This window comes from Helicoverpa armigera, chromosome 20, assembly GCF_030705265.1.
Source record: "Helicoverpa armigera isolate CAAS_96S chromosome 20, ASM3070526v1, whole genome shotgun sequence".
NCBI lineage: Eukaryota > Metazoa > Arthropoda > Insecta > Lepidoptera > Noctuidae > Helicoverpa > Helicoverpa armigera.
The window spans coordinates 6,826,149-6,849,812 of record NC_087139.1 but is presented as its reverse complement, the minus strand read 5'-3'; the positions used below and the strand labels follow the sequence as shown (position 1 = coordinate 6,849,812).

Here is a 23,664-nt window from a genome sequence, read left to right as displayed (position 1 = left end):
TAGTTAAACATTGAAAGAAATTCTTATCACTAAATAAATTAAAAGCATGTACTTACTCGAAATGAGTTTTTAAATAACTGTAAAAAAATGGATGCTAACAATGCTCACAAAATATTTTCTGACAAAACAATAGTACAAAATATTTCATTGTTTTTACTTCATAGAATTTTGCGTTTATGACGTGTGCTGTTATACTAAAAGCATTATTAAAATGAGGATTTAATTTCATTGGTAAATAAAATGAGTATCCGATTTTATATGTTAATAAAGTTCATTCGAAATTCGAATGAAATGCTATAGTCGTTTATTCAATATTTGAATTTATGTGGGTACGTAGCCATTTGTATAGCTGCATTATGTTAAAACCTTTCCGCTTGATCTAATTTTTATAATCCTAATGTATTGGTTTTTACTTAAAATGTAACTTGAGCTACCACGTACCTTAATGCTGTTTAAAGAACGCTTAAACGTATGTTCGTAAGGCTTTTGTTTTCACGAATACCACAAATTTTTATCATGTACGATAGTAGTCTCAAAAAATAAGTAAGAACCCGATACGACATAACTACATAGTTCAAGCTGTCTATAACCTAATTATCCATTTGAAAGTTTTAAACAAAATCATCCCAATTTTAAACATGTATCCGTATATCGTAAGGGCGTAACATTAAATTAAATTGGCTGGTAGTGCGATGTTATCGCGAGGGTCAGCCAGGACAAAGGTTCTGTAGGAAGCAGCCCCATTGTTCGCTACCCCTGAGATATGCGCACTTATATTTAACACGCATATTCATTTGACCAGCATATATAATTCTGTTTTATGTTTTAATATGCGTTACACGTATTATAGAGGGCGATTTTATATAGGTAATAGTTGGCTACCAAAGATATGGAATAGTGAAAGAAAGTTTGCAAAATAATTTAGGAAAACGAAAGATTAGGCGAAAATCTCTGAGGTCTAATCAAGGTTTTATCCCTTAGTCTTCAAGTATCTATACGACCCTATAATCGCCTTCCCCTAAGCTCAGAGGTACGGTATGTATTGTTACTATGTTCTATAATCCCTAATTGTTCAATGAATAAAAAGTACAATGAAATAAAATACAAGTTCGCTCGCAAGCTAAGATGCACATTAATGATTGCCGAGCGCACTCTTACGGGAAGATGGCGTAACTCGGAAATGCAACTTTTAACATACCCCTAATGATCCGATGTTTCTTGCTTTTGTTTGCCGACTTGTTTTTATTAAAGTGGAAGAAATGGCGATTGTTTATCTATGTAGTAAGAGCATTACGTTCTGTAAGAGTAAGATGGATATTTTTGTATTGATGTTATTGTAGGGCTTATTTGGTGGTGTCTTATTGGAATGATTGCTTTAGCCCGCGGTTTACTACTTTCTAGGGTTCTACTTTCCACACATGGATGGCTTTAAAATGACTAGTTAATTGTAGGTGTTTCGTACATACTTTCGTCTAAGCTTTCGGGGAAAATGACGATATTATGTTGTTTAAGGTACTATAATTATATTCTTAGAATACTTGTAACTTATTCCAAGTATTTGTAGGTTTTTAATGAGAACATAACGATAAAAAAAACGTTTGAGTAATGTTTATTTTGGCTTGGTTGTTAAGTAGATGTACTCGTAACATGTACCTAACTAGCTATTTTAATTGTACCAACAAGTTCAAGAAATCTACCGAGCACTGAAAATACTTACAATTGAAATAAAAATAAAATAAACCAAAAAACAACGACACAAAAAGATTCCGGCGTTTCTCGAATACTTCAAAAATAAAAACATTTGTTTTGCAGGACCTGTAAAAAATATCCGGAATAATAAATTCCCATTGACTAGCTATTGAAAACCAATTGGGTATAAAACAGAGCAACACAACAATTGAAACGGAGAATAGGAGGAAAGATGGAGAAGAATATTATTGATACGAAGCCATTATTTGTAAAGAAATTAAAAAGGAAATAATAATTTACTCGCAGTCAGAATACTCTGAGTTCATATTGTTAGTTAATTGTATTTGTTCGACTAGTTTATTTCTTTATTTTATTTTATGTTGGAGGACAATACAAACATGACGAGAAGTTAAAGGTCAAACTAGAAGTTTTTCTTGTTTATATTGTGAAAGAGTTAGATAGGGCTGAAAGTTCTTAGAAAATAAAAGCATGTCAGGTTTTGTAGACTTACCTTAATACTGGCAATAGTTAAATTGAAATCTTCAATCAAGAATTTCTGGACAATTATAATTAATTTGTTAGATTGTTATGTCTTTTGATTGTATAAAGACTTACTTAAATTATGTTGAGAAACCTTCAAAAATTGTAAAGGATTAAGAAAAAAACAGAAATTAATGTTAAAATTTAAATAGAGAACCTAAGTAGACAAACAATCTTCAACAATACAGCTTCATTGGTGCAAGCTAAAGTGCACATAAAACTTAACAGCTTCCGAACAAGCATTAAGATAGACATAGGAAGTGTTATGGGACGACAACGACGACCATGGGTTTATTGCCATATAAACTGGCATCCACGCAACCGATGTCAAACACATAGTTTGATGGGAAGCGGATTTTAACGGCACTATTCCTGATAATATCAGTTTTATGGTCGGAAATGGTTGTTACAAGTCTATATGAAGGTGTGCACTATATTTTTTTTATTTATTGCCTTGTTACGCCTATTTTATTGGGAGTTGATTGAGCTTGATATTTTTTTTCTAGTTTATTGGTTTTTATTAAGAGAATTAAGATGTTTTCTTTGTTACATTTACATGGTTCGGGGGTATTGGAATGTTAACATCATTATTTTAATTTTGTTATAAGTCATAAAGTTGTTAAAATGTAACCTGCTGTTTTGGTCTGAACATGTTTTAAATATAACGTATATTTCAGCTTTCTAAAACACAAAATTAAAGAACAGATTTCGCAGTTATTATTTACTAAAGCGGTTGCATTCGTCATTTTAGTGGACATTTTGCGGCGACCCAATTTTGTCCAACCGCTGAGCCCTTGACCCACATTGAAATACACGTAAAATCGAGGTCGGCTCTAGTATTACCGTACAAGGTAAATGTTATTCACATATAAACTATTTATAAAGTTGTATAAACTAAGATTTTTATTATCAAGTATCTTTATATTTTCATATAGATTGTTAAGAGGCTTATCAGAGGTATTTGCAGTCTTATGAGAAAACAAAAACGGGCTTAGGTACTGTGCTGAAGAGAGTTTGAGAGGTGTTAGCTATCACATTTATTTCGAGAAATGCAGTTTATTTACGAGAAAGAATTTTAATTTAGCGAAAATAGACTCGTAAAAGCATTTTCATTCAGCGAATTTCAAACTTATCTCGGACTTCAAAGGTTGCCAATTCTAAGACGAAAGCGTCTTGTGATACGTGTCAGCCCTATTTACGACACGTTTTTATTTCTCTTTTATTTAACGGTGTAGTTCGGCAAATACGTGTTTACTGCGTTTTATTATTGCTCCGTGCTTATGATTTCACGTAGATAAATGCTCACTGAATTGTATGATCCTGTTGAAAACACGGTACCAGGAATAGAATTGCAGAATAATTAAAATTTAATCAATTGTATTATTTTGCTGTTTGTCCTTTGTTAACATTATGTTTTCTACGAATAGTGTATATTATATTGGTCCAATGACAGTTTGAATTTAATATAACATAATTATTATACATATTTTCAATAGAAACACAATATAACATTGCAAACAATTTAATTACGGAATTTAAATCAATCCAACTACATCACAGTATACTTCATTTAACAAAAACAAAGTGCTAATAAATCCGTAGTCAGCAAAGCTGTCATTTCAAATAACCGGAGCTCCGTAAAGCCGTTAAATCCGTTTTTTCGGCGACACATCGTCAATGGAAAGTGCGCGGTGGTTACGGATCACACCTTGGGCTAAGCCTTGAGGGCGGGTGCCGCGCACGCATCAAATTTTTCGATGACTTAATCTGGTGGATTTGTTCCACCCCTGTGGGGCGTGAGATGAGAACTAAGTTGTTCAGGTAGCCCTGCACATGTTGGGAATTAATTTTTGTTTGTTGTAATAATGTACTACGTGTTCTGTTGTCATTCAACATCATTATGGGGACAGAGAAAACTGTTGAGCGTTTTAGTCGAAGTCCGGAGGGTCTAAATAACCATTTTAGTTTTATAGAGGTATTATGATACGCAAAGCAAAAATATGCAATCACTGGACAGTGACCTATTTGTCTGGAAGGATTTGGAAAATACACCCGTTGGTTGTTTTCTTATATAAAATCGGTATTCACTGAATTCATAACAATAATGGATTCAACGAATACCTACAACTTTATAACTTTTGATTACTTCACAAATAAAGAGTGGATTTGTATAAAAATATTGATTGAAACATAAAACGAACGAGAGATAGTAATAACAATTTTCATATTATTTCCATGAAAATGTATATTTCTATAAATATGTTCCACAGAGCCAGTCCTCAGCATAATCTGGCGATGTTTTCTCCCTGATCGCTCGGATTTACGTTACCGCGAATTGAATTGAAAGTGGGATGAGCACCCTTTGTTTATAGAGCCTGCTTCTGCGAAAAATGTGTGTTTCATTATCCAGCGGTACAAAACAATGAAATGTTTTGTTAGAACTGTACTGTTTATGATTAGAACGCAGTTTTTCTGTATTGCTTACTGAAGTTTGCGTTATTTGAGGTTTATTTTCCAATTCGATAACCAAGCGTTTTAGGTTCGTTAGTTAATTGATCAAAAAGATACACCATTCTTTTTACGTAAATAACTTTGTTAGTGTATTTTCTTTGGGTGCGTTCACAAAGTTTCGGAGGCAACACATCCGTGACTGGGTGAGTCGAGTGAGGTATTCACAATGAATTCATCAACAGTTCCGAATAGGAGCGGAACCCACGTTTGGGCAACATCGGCTATTAGCGAGGGGCGATAGTGGCAATCTGTACGCTCCATCTTGAGGCCACGTTTCCGCGCTCGGCTAATTGGAGGACGTTTCCTCACGAAGATCGGTGGTTCGTCTCCACCAATTAAGAGCTATTGATATCCCGACGATTTTGTTTCGGCTGATTTTCGGTGTAAATTATGTTGGTCACGCAATCGGTGCGTTTGGTGTTTGATACGTGCGTGTATAATGTTGTCGAGTCAGCGGATCGTCAAACGTGTGATAAATATGATTCGAAATACTTAGGTAGGTTATAAAGCGATTTCAAAAATGGAAATAAATTATTTCGATAATATATAGTTACATATTAAAAAAAAACATTGGCTTTTAAATACTTAATAATTATTAAATAAATAAATACCACAATAAATTATGTGTTTTTTTAAGGAATAAAGCTTTAAATAAATAAATTCACGCTTCATCGATAAACTGACATCACTAATGAACGAGGCAAAGTAAATGTACTTTGTTCATAATATGAATAATCGAAGTCAAACAAGATATTTAAACTGCGAACTATCAAAAGGATTAAAGCCAGAATCAAAACAAACATTTACTTTCACATCCAGTGTAGACTTCCCTATCAATATTAATCTGTGTGTGGTTGATGTTGCCGGCAGTAAAATATACGTAAATAAACATTTATATTAAAATCATTTATTGTTATATAAACAATTCCTTGATTCTGATTTCAAACCGCCAATGAAAATTCACCATTAAAAATAAAATTATATAAAATAGGTTCAACGAGTCTTTATTCTTTACTTTGAAACTCACTTGTATAACTGGCTGTTGTAACACATGTTCGTAATCCGAATGTTAAAAAAAAGTAGTTATGGTACCTCCATGTCGAATAATCCTGGGAATTCGCGTGTCGAAATTCTCTTTCATGTTTCCATTGGTAAAACCTCTGTCGAAGCGGTCTATTGTTGGTTTCACATAGATTTTGTATCTTGCTTTTTTTCTCGTTTTGCGAGGTTACCGCTGGTTTTTGGAAACATTATTTAGTTTCAGAATACACATTTTTTTCAATTATAACTTCTTTTAAATTCTTGTTGCTATGAGAGGTATTTTGCTCTTTAGATTTTGTTAGCAGTATTTTTCAAAGTTAAGTAAAATATGATTTATTACCTACAGCATCATCTAGTTATCCCAGTAAAAAAGGTGACATGATCTAATTCAATATCAACATTAACAGATTCCCATCCAAATCGTTAGAATATTGTTGTAACAATAGCGTTAGAATAAATAATATACTCCTTTCAGTTTAGGCGAAGACAAATACCTTGGAAGAAGACAAAAGCTGGCAGCGAGTGACAAATGGCAGCAGCGGTTTTGAAAACAAACACGGCTTCAAGATGGAGGAACATTCCTCTTGGCGGGAAAAAGAAAAAATACTGCACTTTGTTCTCACACGTTATTTGAGGAGTAGCTCGTCGAAGTGGCGTTTCTAAGCTGAGATTTCATGTTAGTTTTTAAATTGGCTTTAAGCTTAATGTTTCAATTTTGTACTTTACAGTGACTTTAGCACAAAAAGAGCACTAGTTTAATTTATTATAAAACTTTAAAGTAGAGTTGGAATAATCAATCAATGCTGCTTAATGCTGTATTAGCTGTATAGTAAACCAATCAAAAGTCCAGAGCTTTTAAAGAAAGCTAGATTCGCCCGTCCTAACACCAACAACTGTATCATCATTTAACGTAAACTAACGACGCGGAACAACATGCAAACAGTATTTCAAAATTCAGAATAAACCACTAGAATACGCCGAGCCAATCCTCACTAATTCATTTGAACACGCTCGCTCAGTGCGCATGTTGCGACCGGAATTTCCCCTACACAAAGAAAAAAAACTATCTCCACCCCGTCAACCAACTCGAACTATTCGAGTGAAATATCTTTATTGAGGCAGCCATTTTATTTTCGCTTTTCTTTGCACCGAATTTATTAAAGACCGATACAGGGGAACATAATTTTTTATTGCGAAAACGACAATTTTCTTTGTTTAACTAACCGTCGCACATTTCCTTGTCCGCGTAATAAAAGTGACCTTTTTTTTACGGTCGCGCAGACAATCGGGGATATAATGTGAATTTGTCAAGAAAAGCCCAACACCTCGCGTTTGTATCGAATTTACCTTTTAAGGGAAACGACGAATTCTCTTGGGGCGACCAGTATTAGGTTTGGTTGTGTCTATTTGTGGGACGGAATAGGACAGAGCAAGCGATTCAAGGAGCGTTTTAGACTCAAATGTACTAACTAGCTTAAGTCCTTAGGAACTAGAGATTATACTCGTTAGTGTTCCACTAATTGTCGGTTGAAATAATATGGTGAATCAGTGGGGGATCTACTAAGCACTCACTACCTTGTGGTTAGCAGGATTGAATTAGGTACTCTCCAATTTTATTTTGTTACCTTCAATAGTACCCAGTACGTTGTATTAGTTATCCAAAGTAAAACGGGTCGATTCTATTGTACAACCCTCCATACTTGATTCAAAAGTTCTCGATTGGAAGTAGCGTTTATCAACGGATCCAAGTAGGAGTTGGCAACGTTTATAGCTTTTGTCTGAAAGTTAGCGAAGTTTCAACATAGGTGAATCTTTAGACAGTGTGTTATGTAACAAAAGAGAAAGGGTTTTAAAAGTGCTCCTTTTCGTGTCGTTTTATTTAAAGTAGCATTTTATATTAAAAAAACGTAGACCATTTTATTGCACTTTATATAATTAAGTATGTCGTTTTGAATTTGAAGTTAATTGTGCAAATATAGTTTTTTATGGCTTTCCCTCGATGCGAAAATCAAGGGTGGTCAAATAGTCAGTTTTAATTTGAAAAATTAAAAGCAAGTATATATCGGACATGTAGGTATTTCACGACAAATTCGTTCATAGGACAAGGGATGGGATGATATATCCCAACAAAATTAATTGGACATCGATCTCACGATTGGATTGAATGGACACTCAAAGTGGAGTGTCCTCAAAATAGGGATGTGCTTATAAAAACATCGATGAAGGAAAGCATGGGGAACTGAAGAATGCTTGTGAAAGAGCTCAGCGCTTATACTAATTTGCAGGAGATTCATCTAATCTGAGAACAATGAAGGCAATTTCAGGCGATATAGGTTTTCATGAAAATTAACATTTTATCTTTACGTCTCTTTTACCATCACCTCAACGAACATCAGAAAAGGTTGGCACAGAGATACACATTTTTTGGTTCGTTAAAATCGATGTAAGCTGTCAAAGCTAATACCACCGCAAAAGCCATTCATCTCTCAATGGAGTTTGAACCTTTTGATATCAAAAACCCAGTCTCTCGTTATATTTTTAAACGAACAAGAATCTTTACGTAAAGATGCTAATCGACAGACTGTCCTTGTATTCAATTAGCCACATATAAGTCAGAGCCTCGCCTCGAAGACTAATTACATGCAGTGAATGCGATTATCCTGGAAGCTTTTAGTTCAAGAGCTTAGCTAATGACTGTTAGCGACCAACAGTCCAATCGTATTATTATGTCCAACAGAGTTAAACACTAAAACGCGTTCACAACCGCACAAATAGCCAATTAGCCGATCGATACATAACTGCGCGTGGTTCTGTCAGGTTCAAATTGCATCAAATAATTGTTACATTTTGTAAGCTGCACCCAAAATGTGGGGTGATTTAGGCAGTTTAGTGAACTAAATATCGGGGCATAGTCTATGGACATGACCGCGACCATTTGTGGGATTACCTGGCGCGGTTTGGCGACCATCCAAGCGTTGCACGACTCTTTGCCCAGCGTGTGCGGCGATTGTAAAGCGTGCTCCACATTGTTATACCCTTTTGGGGTGTTTCAAGTCTTTAATTTGTGGTTTGTGCTGTCCTAAGTATGAAATGGTTAACCTTAATTTATAGCAGCTGTGTCATGATCATGTGAAGTGAGGTCACAAACACATTCCATTTACATACTTTCGTGACTAAAGTTTGAACTTTGTAGGCTTTACAGTCTGTGATGTACGTTATTCTGATCATGACTTTACACTTGATCTAACTAGATTTAGTGCTTCCAATCTAACGATTCTTGTGAACTGATAGTGGTAATATGAGAAATATATTTCTCTTTGAGAACATTCGAATAGATCACTGTTATATAAAGTTTTGCGATAATAATATGAATTCCAGGTATATATATTGAATTTTGGGAAGTGGAACACTCGTATTACTTCAAGTACCTACTATGGATTCGGAGGAAAAATCGAGTTATCAATCGTTATTCGGTTGATAGGTAACGTGAAAGTGGAATTGTTATGAAAATTGATACTTATGTGTTCCGATAGTAGCGATATTTATTTTTATATTATTGCTTGTTTGGTGATAAAGAGCCATTTTTGAGAGTAGTTGTTTTATAACGTAAGTTGGAATATATTCGACTGCAAAGTTTCACGATTCAATAAGTAATTATGATCCCGTTTTGTTAATAATTGGAGAAATATTGCTCTGCAAGAAAGTGAGCCAGTTTTTTTGAATAGTAGCACCGTAGACTGTATTATGCTGCCAGGACAAAAGACAAAAATACTTATGTAGAAGTGTCCCCAATGCTTACATTTATAAATATTCCTTTTAGAAATAAGTGTCGTCTTATTACTTAACACTTGTTACTCGGGAGGTGCTGTTTATTTTAAAGAAAAACTCGTCGCTTTTGTTGTTTGCCCCGAGCCTTCTTTCAAGAATTTTACGAAGGCAGCTGTGACGTTATTGTAAAAATTTTCTCAGAGCCTTAAATGTCCTAACTGTGCCTGTAAAATAGTTCGCAAACTTTTATAGTACTCAATTTTACTCTGAGCGTTCGCGACAACCGCAACCTAATTTTGCGTCGGCTTTTTCTAAAAAGTTAAAATGTTTTTAGCACCTGCAGGTAACTTCTGCATCAGCAATTACTGGAGCTATTCTTAGACAGGGGTTAAATAAGAAATATGTAATGTTATGTGCCGTGGCTTATCGGGGTCTGGCAGTCACCCAAACGCTCGGCTCAGGAGGCTTTGCGACCCACCGCGACTCAAGTCCGGCCCAGTTAATACCTCAAGGTACACTTACGTACGTTCGCTACATAACAATATAAGAAATATTTTTGTATTTGGAATTATTGTTCTTTTGTTTCTTGGGCTTGACCTACTTAAGAACAGACACGTGGTGGAAGGTGTTTTATTGTAAAATGCTGTAAAGTTTTTTTTATAATCATTTCAAGAATGTTGAAAATTACAGATTTTTTAAGTCAAGTAAACCATCGAATATTGAAGGATCTGCACTCTCAATATTCTAAGGAGTTTCGAACCACAGTAAACAAAAAGTTGAGTAAGTTAAATAGTATTAGACATTCGCACCGCGTGCCGGCGCGTCCAAGGAATTGTTAAATAACACCGTTTTCGCGCTTATTTTTCTTTACACAAAGCTTTTTCTCACCCTCAGACAAAGCTTTCTACGATAAAATCTGCATTCTAAAACAATCTGTTGAAATTTTAGGCTTAAAGTATTTAACTGTAGCTAGTAGGCTTTTTTGTTTTCATGTAAATATTTCTAAAAAAACCGATGTTCGAAATCACAGCTAGAAAAAACATTCATGGTATAACTAGAAAAATTGTTCCACACACGCTCAAAAAATCCATACCTACATTTCTTGAAAACGTGTCAAACGTCGTTTAACTTTCTTAAAAACAACAGGAATATTAATTATTTACTGCCTAAACATATGAAATCATAGATGAAACAGCACGGAATACCTTGCTTAACTTATTACGGCGTAATTGGCACAATAATGAGCTTCGTCTCGGGGGGCTCTAATTAATTTGAACGAGGAGTCGCGATGCGTAATACTGCGATCAGACGGCACTACCTAATCCCTCTTGTGGGTTGAGAATGGAGCTATTGTCGGAATATACTCGTTATTATCACGAATGACAATTTATGCTTTGTTTCTTAGATGGGATCAGCAGCATTAAAGGAATGAAGTGAGTTCTGATTATAGATGTCGATTCGTTATATTAAATCGATTTATATACAAACATTTAAGCATATATAATCTTTATTTGAGTGACGAGTAATATGCATGTGCACTATGAACTTTTGCTTAAAGTGTTTCGTTTCAAATCGTGCCATATTCTATGACCTGTTAATACTTCATAACGTACCTTTTAAATTATTTCAGTTACAAGTCTAAAATATATTTAAAGTTCTTCTTGATATTGTAGATCATTATTAAATACAACTCAAACATCAATTTTCAAATATCTCTTATCTGTAATTTGCCGTGAAATCCGTTCAATCTCAATTATAAAATACATCTATGGAATTCACAAACTTCTAAGTCGAATTAATCACCGTAAAATGAAGTCAAAGTGACTCTTCATTAAGGTACGTCTTTGTTTCGCCAAACTTTTATATTTCGCTTGAAATATATAAATAAATGGTCCTTTTTATTTTCAGTTACAAAAGGTCATCGAACTCTGTTGCCGCGCGTTTCAGATTAAACATAGAATTCTAAGGGGTATATTGAGATATTACTCCTTGTTGCCAACCATGATAGAGCAGTTTTTTTGTGGTAAGAGGATATATTACCCACGTAATATCAGCAAAAAGGTAAGCTAGTTATTTCAGTACAAAGAATCACGATTTTCAATAATATTTCTTCTCAACATAAAAATAAACCTATTTACGATTAGCATAATATTTATTAGCCATGTATAGTTTTAATATCACACAATACCTATTACTAATTGGGGTTAAGCCCTATTTTATTATTAACAATACAATATAACTAGCAGCCTAGCCTTCTCGATAAAATTACTCGGACAAATATAGTGTTATCAGTAACCTTTATTTGTTCTAAGGCTTCATAACGTTACGAAAATATCAGGCAAGTTCAGCGGATCTACTTAATTGCTTGATTAATTATTAGCAAGGAAGTTAGATGGGGTTAAAACAAGACGAGGGTCGTTCCGAAGATGTACAGCGAGCGACATCAATAAGCTTTAATTGGCGTCGGCCATCATAGCTATTAGCTCCGTGGCTCAATTAGGAATATCGCTGAAATCTCGCCGAGGCTCTGTAACAACTTTAGCTAACGCAGAATTGGGTTAGGTCACACCGACTTCGGGAATTTATATTGATTCGGTAAAGGTCACGATCAAGGTGCCTCTAACGAGATCTCTTTGTTGATTTCATTCCAGATTTTTGGTCTTTTACGTAGCTAATTGATGTTGTAATAAAAATGTTTGCGTCTTATAACTTTAGAAGAACAATCTTAATTATAATGGACAGCTTTATTGAAAAAAGTACGCATTCCGAATTTATTAACCTTTGCACTTTCGCTCAAAGTCAAAAGCCTTGTTCACGTAAATAATAAGTGAAAGTAGAAAGAAAGAAGGGGAAAGGACCATAACACCGGTCCTTAGAGATTATTGTTACTGTTTATTGCTATCGTTATGATCAATATTTTATCACTAATACGTGTTAAGAGGGATCAATTGGATTTAGATTGCGAACGTTCTCGGGCTAATTAAGCTGTTCATTTAGTCATGAGCTATGAATATGGTATGCTATGTTTAGGGCTATAAGCGGGCTAGATATAAAAGCTATTTAGCTTTGAACTGGTTATACCTAATTGCCCCTTTTTGAAACAAAAAATGAACGGCTTCTTTAGGACGGTTTTAATTGCGCCTACTCATGTATATAAATACTTTTAACATAATGCGAAGGTAATGTAAATTAGTATTACTTGAGCCTTTACAAGGTCCTTTAATAAAACTGTGGTAATTAAACATACTCAGACATTCATATATCTCACCAGCGAATATCATGCTCCACGAGTTTCAAATAAAAAAGTTAATGGAGTGCCGCAAAAAGATTACCTTTTAAATGTATTAAAAAGTATCCATAAACCGCTTTTAACTCCGCCAAGTCACTTCACTTTAATGTTCAAACTTGAGATCCACTTAACCATTTAGGTAACATCAGTGATAAATATAAGTTAGAATATCGGTTCATTTTCAGTTCGCAATTACGTAGTGTAGGTTGGCAAGATATGATGAATCGCCACTTCCCTTCAGAGGGGTCCACCCTACTTACTGTCACCACGATTGAAGTGAGGAATTTCGGGATAAGGGCATGACGGGGATTTTGTTTTGTATTAAGACCTGCTTGAAAGTTACGCAAAGGTTATTGTATAAAAAATAATGTGACATACATATGCTCAGATTTTAAGACCAGCTCCGTAGCACACTTTATCTTACTTATTACTTTGTTGTAATAAGGGTAAGCACAATCAGAAAAATGAATGAACTTTAAAAAGTTTATTAATATGGATAATTAGCATCTGCCAAATTCACGCATACAAGAAAAAATAAGATCTGGCTACTAATTTATTAGAGATCGAATTTAAAACGTTTTAAAATCACCTACCCAAACTAAAATAGAAGCACAAAAACCCTTCCCATTTCGCCTCATCAATCGGAAATCGTAGCTATTCCTAAACATAAAGGAAAGGCATTAAAGGCCCGTGTTCTCGTCAGCGCGCCGACCGGGACAATCCACGAAACTCGCTAGTTTTGGTAACACCATCCTACCCTCTGGAACATTCTTTATCCCTCTTTTGTTGATATTCGGCTGACCTACAAACACAGTTTTCGATCCAAGTACTTAGATATACGCAACAATAATATTTTATGTACTTTTGAATTTGTAAATGAGTTCTTTTTAAGAGACGTTTTAGTAATAAGGAGTCATAAAAATAACAATGAACATAAAATTTTTAGGGGCGTGAAGAAAGTAGGTACATTTGGTGTTGAGTGGAGGCGTGGGAAGTCGAGTTTTTGTAAACGGTTACCATTTCTTGGAAGTGCTTTTAATACATTTGAGAGCACTATCACTGAGTAGGAATATTACAAGTCTATAATGACGTCGCCTTCGTCGTATTTTGTTAAAACTTTTTAAATGGCAAGGTTATATCTTCTGAAAACTTTTCAACTTCATTATATTCCTTACTATTAGATGGTTTAACTTTAAATATAAGTAACCTACATAATATGTATAAATACTCGAATTCTGTTAAAACCATTCGCCATTCGTTAACAAACGGAGGCACCGCATATATTTCACGCGTGTTCCCGAGGGGTTACGTGAAGGAACGTTCCCGGATATGAGCCACTCAGCCCTTTTAGTGTTTGTCTTAAATACTTTCCTGCTGCGCCCACAGAGATTTGTTCCTCTCTATCGGTATAGGTAAGTGATTCTATTTTTAGCGTTCAGCAAATTCTAAATTTATAATTTTCGATGTTGATTTAAAAAGACAAATAAATGTTTATAAAATAATAGCACACGTGATATGAAGGTAGACTTAAATAGGTTATTAAATTATTCTGCGAAACGTTTCGCGTGAATCCATATGACGAGCGGAGATAACGTAACAAAAGTTAGTGTTTTACTTTTAGTTATTCTTCGAATATTCTATCACATCTTTGTAATACTCAGAAATAGTAAAAATAGCAGTTGAACATAATTTATAGCGATAACAGTTTAGATTAGTAGCGTGACCTAGCTATTATTATACGAACCGCTATTTTGGCTCATATCGCATGGCCCGGATAGCTCAGTCGGTAGAGCATTGGACTTTTAATCCAAGGGTCCAGGGTTCAAGTCCCTGTTCGGGCGTTTCTTTTATTAGTAGTTGATCTGAATTGATTGTGTAATTCATAGCAAACGGACATGAATTTTAATTGCGTTTGATGATATGAATTAAATAATGGGTTTTTGATGCTATTTGTTTGTCATTTTTACAGTATTTGTCATCGTTCGAATGTTAGATACGGTAGATTTTTTTGTGTTTTGCTGGACATATCACATACAAAGAAATTTATTTCTTCTCGAATTATCATCGATTAAAATAATTTTCCTCAGAATATTTTCTATCTTTAGGATCTTATATTGTATCAACAAAATATCATATAATGTATCAATATTTTAGTTTAGTAAACGTACTCGATATTTCATAAAATACGGATTCTTCCATAATAACGAATAGTTGAGTTATTACAGATTTATTTTGTACAGAAATTCCTGTTTGCGAGCTCTCAATATAGGGATAAATTGTGTTTGAGCTTGTATAGATAATGTTTGTAATAATAACGTTGTTTGCTCTTTAACGTTAAAGGTAAAAATACTCAAAATAGTAATGGTTTGCAAACATCTAAATTATGTTGTAATTGCTTGATATTTATAGGACTAATGTTGCTCAAATAACGAAAATATAATTTAAGAATTTACACTTTATTTTGGTATGTTCTCTTTCAGACCGGTTTCTACCTATCTATTTATGGTTATTACTTATTGTAAAAAACATCTTTGACCTACTTCATAACGATGATTCTACGTCACCATTCACATAGGTATAGCAAAACAAACAGCCCATCATCACATTAGAACATATAGGTAGGGCAGAGCGTCCATGAGACAAATGACGGGGCCTCCTTTGTGCCCGCTGAAGACAAATAGAGGCAATCGTTACGGCCCATCGGCCTTTATGAGCCGGAAACTGGACTGAACTACTATGACGTCACATCCTACATAAGTACATACGACATCAAAGAAAAACGTTTTATATAACGACGAATAACTCATGCCTGCCAGGGTTAGAACGCGGTATTAAATTTTCTAAATATGAAATCTTTATAATCTGTGGTATTGCGCTCCGTCCGCAAAGATGTTTTGTAATATTGTTAAAGTATGAGAGACGTTTTACGCCATATTATTTTTGGACTGTATTTTTGTCTGAACTAAGTATTTCTAAACGAACTAAGTCTTTTTGTTCAGTTTTTCCATGTACCATTATACCTAATTAGGTTTTCTCAAATAACTATAGTAAGGTATGTAGTACGAAGGTACTTGTACTGCACATTTTTCATTTGACAGAAATATTTAGCGTCACCTACGACAGACGTGAATATTTCTCTGCATGCAACAGAAATTGTAATGCGTTTGTCGCTCGCGTTTCAGACATTCGCTTTGAAACTCAGTACATAATGTGCTACACTACGCTACACGTTGACAAGGACTTCAAAATTACTTTTGATGAACCTCTTTTCAGTAAGTAGAGTGAATCATTATCTTAGGTAATAGGTAAGTGATTAACAGGAATTTTTGGTCAAAGTTCTAAACCCGATTCTGGAATAAGTTTTCGTGACTTTTTGACCCTATTGTTTATAAAGACTTTATTTCAGTTTGTTTTCATAAGCCTTAAGTTAGTGGTGATTATTTATAAAACAGGTATTTGCTAAGTTTTGTTTAGTAGTTTGAAACGCAGGAGTCGTAGTAACAGCGACATTTCTATTCATCTCATTATGGGTTTCTTACTAATGTACGACAGGTTTAAGTGTGTAATTGATCACATACCTATTTCAAACTAAAGGGACACTTGCAAAAAAAATGTCTTTTAATATACTTATACTATAATGTCACTTGTACGAGGTTGTACTTACTTGGCACTGCTGAGGCCCCTGTCGGTTCGGCGAGGCGGGCTTGGGGCGCACCTTCTTGCTGAGAGGCCGTGCGTCCAGCCCCGTCACCGCTACCGACACCGTCGTCACCCCGCTCAGCAGCGACGATGATGATGATGTGCACTCTAGAACAATAGTCGAAAGACGAATTTATATATGTATGCCAATTACTTATGTTCGAAGAGGAAGCAAGTTTGCAGAAACCTTAACAGTTTTAGTATGTTTTCACGAAATTGTTTTCGAAAAGATACTTCACCAATGAAGGAATAAATTATTTGATTTGATTTATTTCTTAGAGGTTGTGTTTACTGTGAAAGTGAATATGAATTAAGAATATACTGTGAGGTAATTTATGCCATAGTTCAAATTAAACTTTTGCTTTCGTGTCATTCCAGATAAATGAAATGATTCAGCCACTGCACCAGCACTAAAATCCATATCAAACTGTTTACGAAGCGAAATCCGTGGAATAACATGGAAATCAATTTTGCATTTGATAAATAACTTCATCAGTTATTGGCAAACGCAAATATGACGGACATTTTATTGTGACGGACTTTAAACAAAATAATTCGACGCATCCAACTGTGGTTGTTTGTATTAACGAATGTAATGACGGAATTCAGACATCGAATAGTTCGCTGTGTGCTCAACTGGTTTGTTATTTCAACAGGATTTTGGCTTTATTAATTGTAAGTATTAATTTAATGTAGGTATTTGCAAAATGTATGTTTTACAGTGAAGTATCGAAAAAAATATAATCGTTTGTATTTCATTTAATAGAAACCTACGGATGCTTTGCGATGGAAGTCTCGTTTACAAACCATATTATATGTATCTACAATTTAGGATATATATTTTAGAATCTGTATGATTGAAACTCGTGATCCCTCTTGCCTGGTCGCTGTGCACCACAAGCCGCTCCAAATCGTTCGTAATTTCGCTTCGCTCCTAATTTTCACGGTTCGATATTAATTTAGACCGAGCCGAAGGCAAACAAGAGTCCAAAATGTACGCCGGCCAAAACGACCAGTTATTTCTCCTTTTTCACGTTGGGGAAAAACTGTTGAATTAGGCAAAAGTAAAGATTGTTTGGGCAAAGGATCAATTTTGTGAAACTCGACGTATAAGCTGTTCTCGAACAATCTAATTTCGTTTTACTTTTTGTTCATTATATTACACGTGCGCTTAGATTGGTTTGTGGTTGAGTAGGTAATAGGAATATATTTATATTCCCGTATTGTTATCGTATCTAAGATACTTGGAATGGCAGTAAGCCGAATTAGCCGAAAGGTGCCCAAGTGAAGACCTCGGATTGGCAAACACAGTGAAGGACAACCATCAAAGAAGTATTCAGATGATCTGACAAAGATCGCTGGTAGGCGTTTTTCTTTTAACCGGTTCTTTTTGGAAATCTACGGGGGAGGCAGTGACGGTTAGAATAATTTTGTAAGCCGGATACTTTAATTAAACGACTTATTATGAATTCTATTTATATTTATCTAATCTTAAATCCATAACGACGAATAGAGGTATACATCTGAAAGAGGTGGTCCCTTTGGTGATCAGTAGCTGCCGTAGCTGGTCTGTAATTTATTAACAAGGGGACTGAATGTCGGATATCAAAAACTCAATCATCATTAATCAATGTCTAAAAAATCAATTCTTTCCAAGTCATAATATCTCGGTAACCGCAAACTCTCATTACGTTTTTATATTTTTTCCTAAAAATGTATCGTAGTATTTTTATTAGATCTCCAATAAAATGTTGGGTAAACAATAAATTATAAAAAAAAAACTGTTAGCTTAGACTTTCAAAACGGTGTTTTCTTATTTGTTGGCAGATATTTTTTTGTACTCTTGTTGGGATAAAACGGACAATAGTATCTATAAATCTTACTCGTTAAAAGTAACGCTATAAGTTATACGTCTACTATCTATTTATTTTGCTAATTGATAACACAAATAACAGTTGTTTCGAAGGTAATTAACAAAGGGTTCGCCATTATTCTGTCTCAATTTCAATAAGTCGTCTTTACAGATGACGTAACATTGTGATAATTGGCATTATTGTCTTGAGTGAATACATTCACAGGCGATGCTTGCACAAGATAGAGGCTACGACAATGCGCCTCAGCGCACACAAGATGTGCCTCATAGTCTCATATCCTGACTGAAGCATTGTGGCGTGGAGCTCGGAGGCCCTGCCGATAGCTATCTGGTACAATAACGTGGAGCGAATTCAGAGGCTCTCAAACGAGACGGGCTCATATAGATCCGTATTGATTCCGCCGCTTTGCCATCTGGATGGGATGTTCTTTGTCACTAGACAGGCACCATTACTTTGTTTATGTTTGCTCCAGCCGCATATCCGTCTCGGCCGGCCGATGCCCACTAATGGAACCGAAGAAAAATGATTCCCGATCTTTTTCAGGAGAACCTGTGCGGAAAGATATATAAGTAACAAAGTGGTCGCTTTTCAGCGAGCCGTGTGATGAATAGGTAATGTCGTTGAAGAAAAAAGACGTTGTTCGTTCCACTCCGGGATAAGTTGCTCTCGGCCGATTTAATTATGTTAGCTTTTATGCCTGCGCAATCGTTCCGTTTTTTTTGGCTTGATTGATGTCTGACGAAGTGTCCTACTTCTGTTCGCAGTTGTTGTCACTGAAAAATTATTGTACGTGCTTTTTTGTTACAATACGCAGAAACATGTTGTAGCAACACTAACAACGTACCTGTACATGTTGTTTGTAAAATGAATGAGAGCCATTGTACCTGATGTTATTATGATTTAACAGATAAATAATACATACAAATAAAGTTTCTATTTTACAAAATGCTTTATTCTAAAAAGCACCTACATAGTTTACATAGCTAGCTTAATGTCAAACGTACCTCTAGATTAAATACGTGCTGCCGATGAGTCGAAGCCTAGCTGAGAGATAGGGAGATAGGCCTCCCTTGAAGTAGTGCGGACTACTTTATAGCACTCCCAGCTACGCCTACAGCCTACAGTCATTATGTAAATGAACTTCGTCGTTCATATAAAACGCTCTCACTAAATTATAATGTAATTCGATATCGTTGGACATTCATTACAAAGGTTCTACAGGGAATTGGGAAACAAATAGTTGGTTTGAACATTTAAATTAATGTCTTCTTTGAAATTATATAGGTTGATACCGACTACAATAATAATATTAATTTGTTTTTATTCAAATAAAAGGAATGAGCAATTTAATTTAATAAAATAATATATGTTTGATCGCTGTATCTAAGCTTAAATTTAGTTGATAATTATTAAGTATAAGTAGTTCTTATTTAAGCATGTTACTCCCTCAAAACTTATTTAAAACAAGGGACATGGTTAATTTCGTTTATAAATTATGTTTTATAAGTAAAAATTTCAGGAAGCGTCTCGTCATAATTCTTGTATATTCCTCTTCCTTATTTGATTTATCTTCAATCAGAATTTTTTAAGAATATTTGAAGGTCATTTCCTGCTAATATTTTTATGGGGCACCAATGAAAAGGAAGTATGCTTTAAATATTATTGGAGTTCTGTTGTTTTGTTAAAATGTTGATGGAACGAGTGATAAAGCAAACAATATTCATAGATTTACAGTTGGCAGTTTATCCTTTCAAATTTTATAAAAGCGAAAGATGGTGCCTGTATGTCGCGTTTTAATATTAACTAACAGTACATTGCAGATTATAGGTTAAATTATCATGAAAATAATAGGTATGAAGTAATTTATTGCACACCTGCAATTTGTTTGGTAATAGAAAATAAAGCTAGTCTAAAACTAGATTATGCAAACTTGTTTTACAAAATAACACTCTTGTATAACATAAAATTTTCCAGTAAAGGCTGCTATTTCAATAACGCTTCAAATAATAGTCGTTTTAGTGACAAAGTCACTTAGTACTTTATTGGCTGTTTACCTCTACATCAAGTTTCCTCTTCACTCATTTTAAGAGCACTTTAATGTCAGCAACGGTATTTTTGTAATGTACCTACATGTACTTTAAACGCTCATAGTACAATATACTTAGGTAAAAAAAAAAATGCTGACGGTCATCATTCACTTTAATTTAATAATTCAGTATTTCGTTGTCTTTAGGTAATATTTGTGTTGATGAAAAGTGAGGCCTTATCTAGCTAGGTGTATTATGAATATAAAGCACAGGCTTAGATTGTGCTCTGGAGAGCTATGCTTTAGAAACGGGTCTCTAAAGCCTATAGATATTACGTGTTACGCCTCCTCTCCATCGATTAAGCAAGTACTCGTATGATAGAAATTTAATTATGTGGTATTGAATGGAAGAAAATATTTTCAGTAGTTTATACCAAAATACTGAAGAAAAATTATTTTGCAAGTTATATTGCCTTTGCTTAGTAAATTATATGGACTCAAATAAATCGCATGCGCACCCATCCAAAATTGTCACTGTTATTTATTACGCTTTCTATGGTGTAGCTGCATAAAAAGGCGTTTACGATTCGTCATAAAATTGTCTCTGAGCCAAAAATGGTAGACAAAGAAGTGAATAAACGTTGAGATCGGAAAATTATTCATATTGGTGACCCGGTCGAAACGGATCGTGCGCGGCGCCCGGGGCGGCCGTCCCCGAATCTATCCCAATTGATGGATATTCCTACAAATGCTTAGAAATTTATTACGGACACAAACCTTTTTTTTATCATTTTGTTTTGCAACTATCTGTAAAGATTTTCTTTAGGGGTAAAACGACCCAAAACATATTTTGATCGGCAAACTGTTTAGATGTACTCGTCTGGTAGTGAAACCTGTACAAATATGAGTTAAGGAAGTAATCTTATTAGGATCGGTTCGTTTTCCGTAACGAACTAAGAGGGTTGCGCTCGTTTTCTCTTATATTACTATTACTGACTACACGATCTGCCACATCAGATTTACGAAAGCAATTTCATTGAATGTTATTAAATAAGTGGTTCTTTAATATTTAAGGAACATTGAATTGACCATAAGCGCCGTGTATACAACACTTATGTAACTAAGTTTATGAATACGACCTGATTTAGAAGTTTGAAAACTTACGCTCTGTTGTGTGTGAGGATTTCTAGCTTTCGAATATAAGAAAAGGTCAGATGAGCTTTTTAGAGAAAGCTGAAACATAGCTGATGAGGCTACTTGTGTTTAGAAGTCGCGTACTTAGCGCATTAACTATGCGGACTATTCATAAAGCATTCACGTGACGGTCGTTAGCGTGGCGCTAATCGCTGTGGCGATATAACTCACACTTAGCCTAACTGTCGCCACCTATTTATCCATGTGTTTCTATGTAATCTATGTGTGTAAAAACAAACATTTGCTGGTTAATAAATGACATATTTCTTAGGAGTTCGTTGTTGAATGAAAAGCAGAAGCAGAACGTAGTCCCGTTTGACGAGAAGATATTAATATTACAGGTGTATTTTCCATGAATGCAAAGATAAAAACCATTTTTAAACCCTTAAAAAACATACCCACACGTGGCAAAAAGAAACAAAAGACACACACATACACAATAAGAGAAATCACCTCTCATAACACATCAGTGTGTTACACACATTAGTCTTTGTGAGGCAAGTAGAGCAAGATAAAATATTTAATTAATTAATTACAAGGATATAACGGTACGACATCACTCATGGTTAGGGGAGATTTTAATCACATTACGAGCACTCGGCGTCCGCAGTGACCTTTTGAGCTCAACTTTGACGGTGCCGTAGAATTGTAAAGTTGCAAGTAGGGAAGTTCTGATGCATTAGTTTGGTGCAAATGCGCGAATGAATTGAATCCTCTAACAGTTATTGCAACTTGCATCGAGTAAGCTAATTTGAGAGAGGAAGATTATGTGGTCTCTGGACATTATACTGATTATGTTGTCAGTGTGTGAACGTTTCAATCTGATTTTAGAGCGCCCACCTATTTAGTGAAGGATTGTTGACCTAAATACTGCTAATTGTGATTTGTTTATAGGTCAACAATTTGCATAACAGCGTGTTGTTGCAATGAAGCTCATTGGTAATGTAACTTTATTTAATGTTCACCCACTAATAATATGTGTCAAGTTTAAAACAACACTGTAACTTAATTCCCCGAGGAAATAAATGTCTACAAAATATAATATACTTCAACTGCAAAGTGTTTGAGTTTTAGCTTTTATAAACAAACTTGAGCTTATACTTATTACTTGCATTTCAACAGGTTTGAAGCTTGATTCGTACGTATGGTTGGAAAGGCTGGAACGAAGTGTGTGGAAAAAGAAAACATGCCGCGCCGACTCTAAATAAAATTAAGATAAGAGCAGCAGGATGATTAAGTTACTTTTGCATACTGACTTAAAAAAAAAAAAAACAACAACCGTAGAAGTACTTTGGTGCGGTAAAGTAAGCTATTTAAAATGGATATAGAAAGGATGTGTCACTGGAAAGTCTAAACGAAGCATGAAAATAATTGTAGAAAACATAAAGAATTGACATCAAAGAAGACTTATCAGTCTATTGTTGATTTAACTTTTTGTGCTCTCCAGAGATATTTTCGTAGGAGTTTTGATGTGTAATAAGGGGCGGCTTTTAGAACAACGCCTCGGGAACTTTTAAGGTTTTACTGAAGATGCTCCGGTATAAGTTTCTGTGACGATGGTTCTGGGAGCGAATCGTTTCGCCGACAGGCAGGCTTTAACTTTGTCGAGACACATCGATTTTTTCTTCAAGGAATACTACTCGTGGTGAACAATGACGCCTTTATTGTGGCTTGTTCTCGAATAATGGGATTGAGTTGCTAGGTTATTGAGTTTGAATGGAGGTTCCATTGTCAATGCAAATAATAAAAATAAACTAATTCAATGAACACAATTCTTCACGAACTTTAGGTTTTTCTTATTTATGAAGACAGTATTATTTTGTTTGTGTTATTTTTCATTGTACTACGAGTCTACGATGCTACAAATACGTAGTTAATTTGCGTTCCGTAGCACTGTCGTCATTCAGTTCATAGTGATGTAGCTTTAGTCCTGCGATGTTATTTGATGCCTTATGGGATTGGAATACACGACTGTTCTGAATCTACGACTGAATTTGGATCTGGAAAATCTTTAACCTTTCATCATCTTCATC

At 34.8% G+C, this 23,664-nt stretch overlaps 1 protein-coding gene and 1 non-coding gene across 3 annotated transcripts in view; one reads left to right on the top strand and one right to left on the bottom strand.

The window, feature by feature from the left end:
- The window catches only part of LOC110373400 (zinc finger protein 541), a 222,395-nt gene that overhangs the window by 31,308 nt on the left and 167,423 nt on the right, over positions 1–23,664 (bottom strand). For both annotated transcript variants that reach the window (XM_064039704.1, XM_064039705.1), the window contains one exon: positions 16,503–16,645. In XM_064039704.1, the coding sequence (XP_063895774.1) occupies positions 16,503–16,645 (143 nt within the window). The remainder of the gene's footprint in view (positions 1–16,502; positions 16,646–23,664) is intronic.
- On the top strand, positions 14,607–14,679 carry Trnak-uuu (transfer RNA lysine (anticodon UUU)). Its single transcript has one exon. It is a non-coding gene; the product is annotated as a tRNA-Lys (tRNA).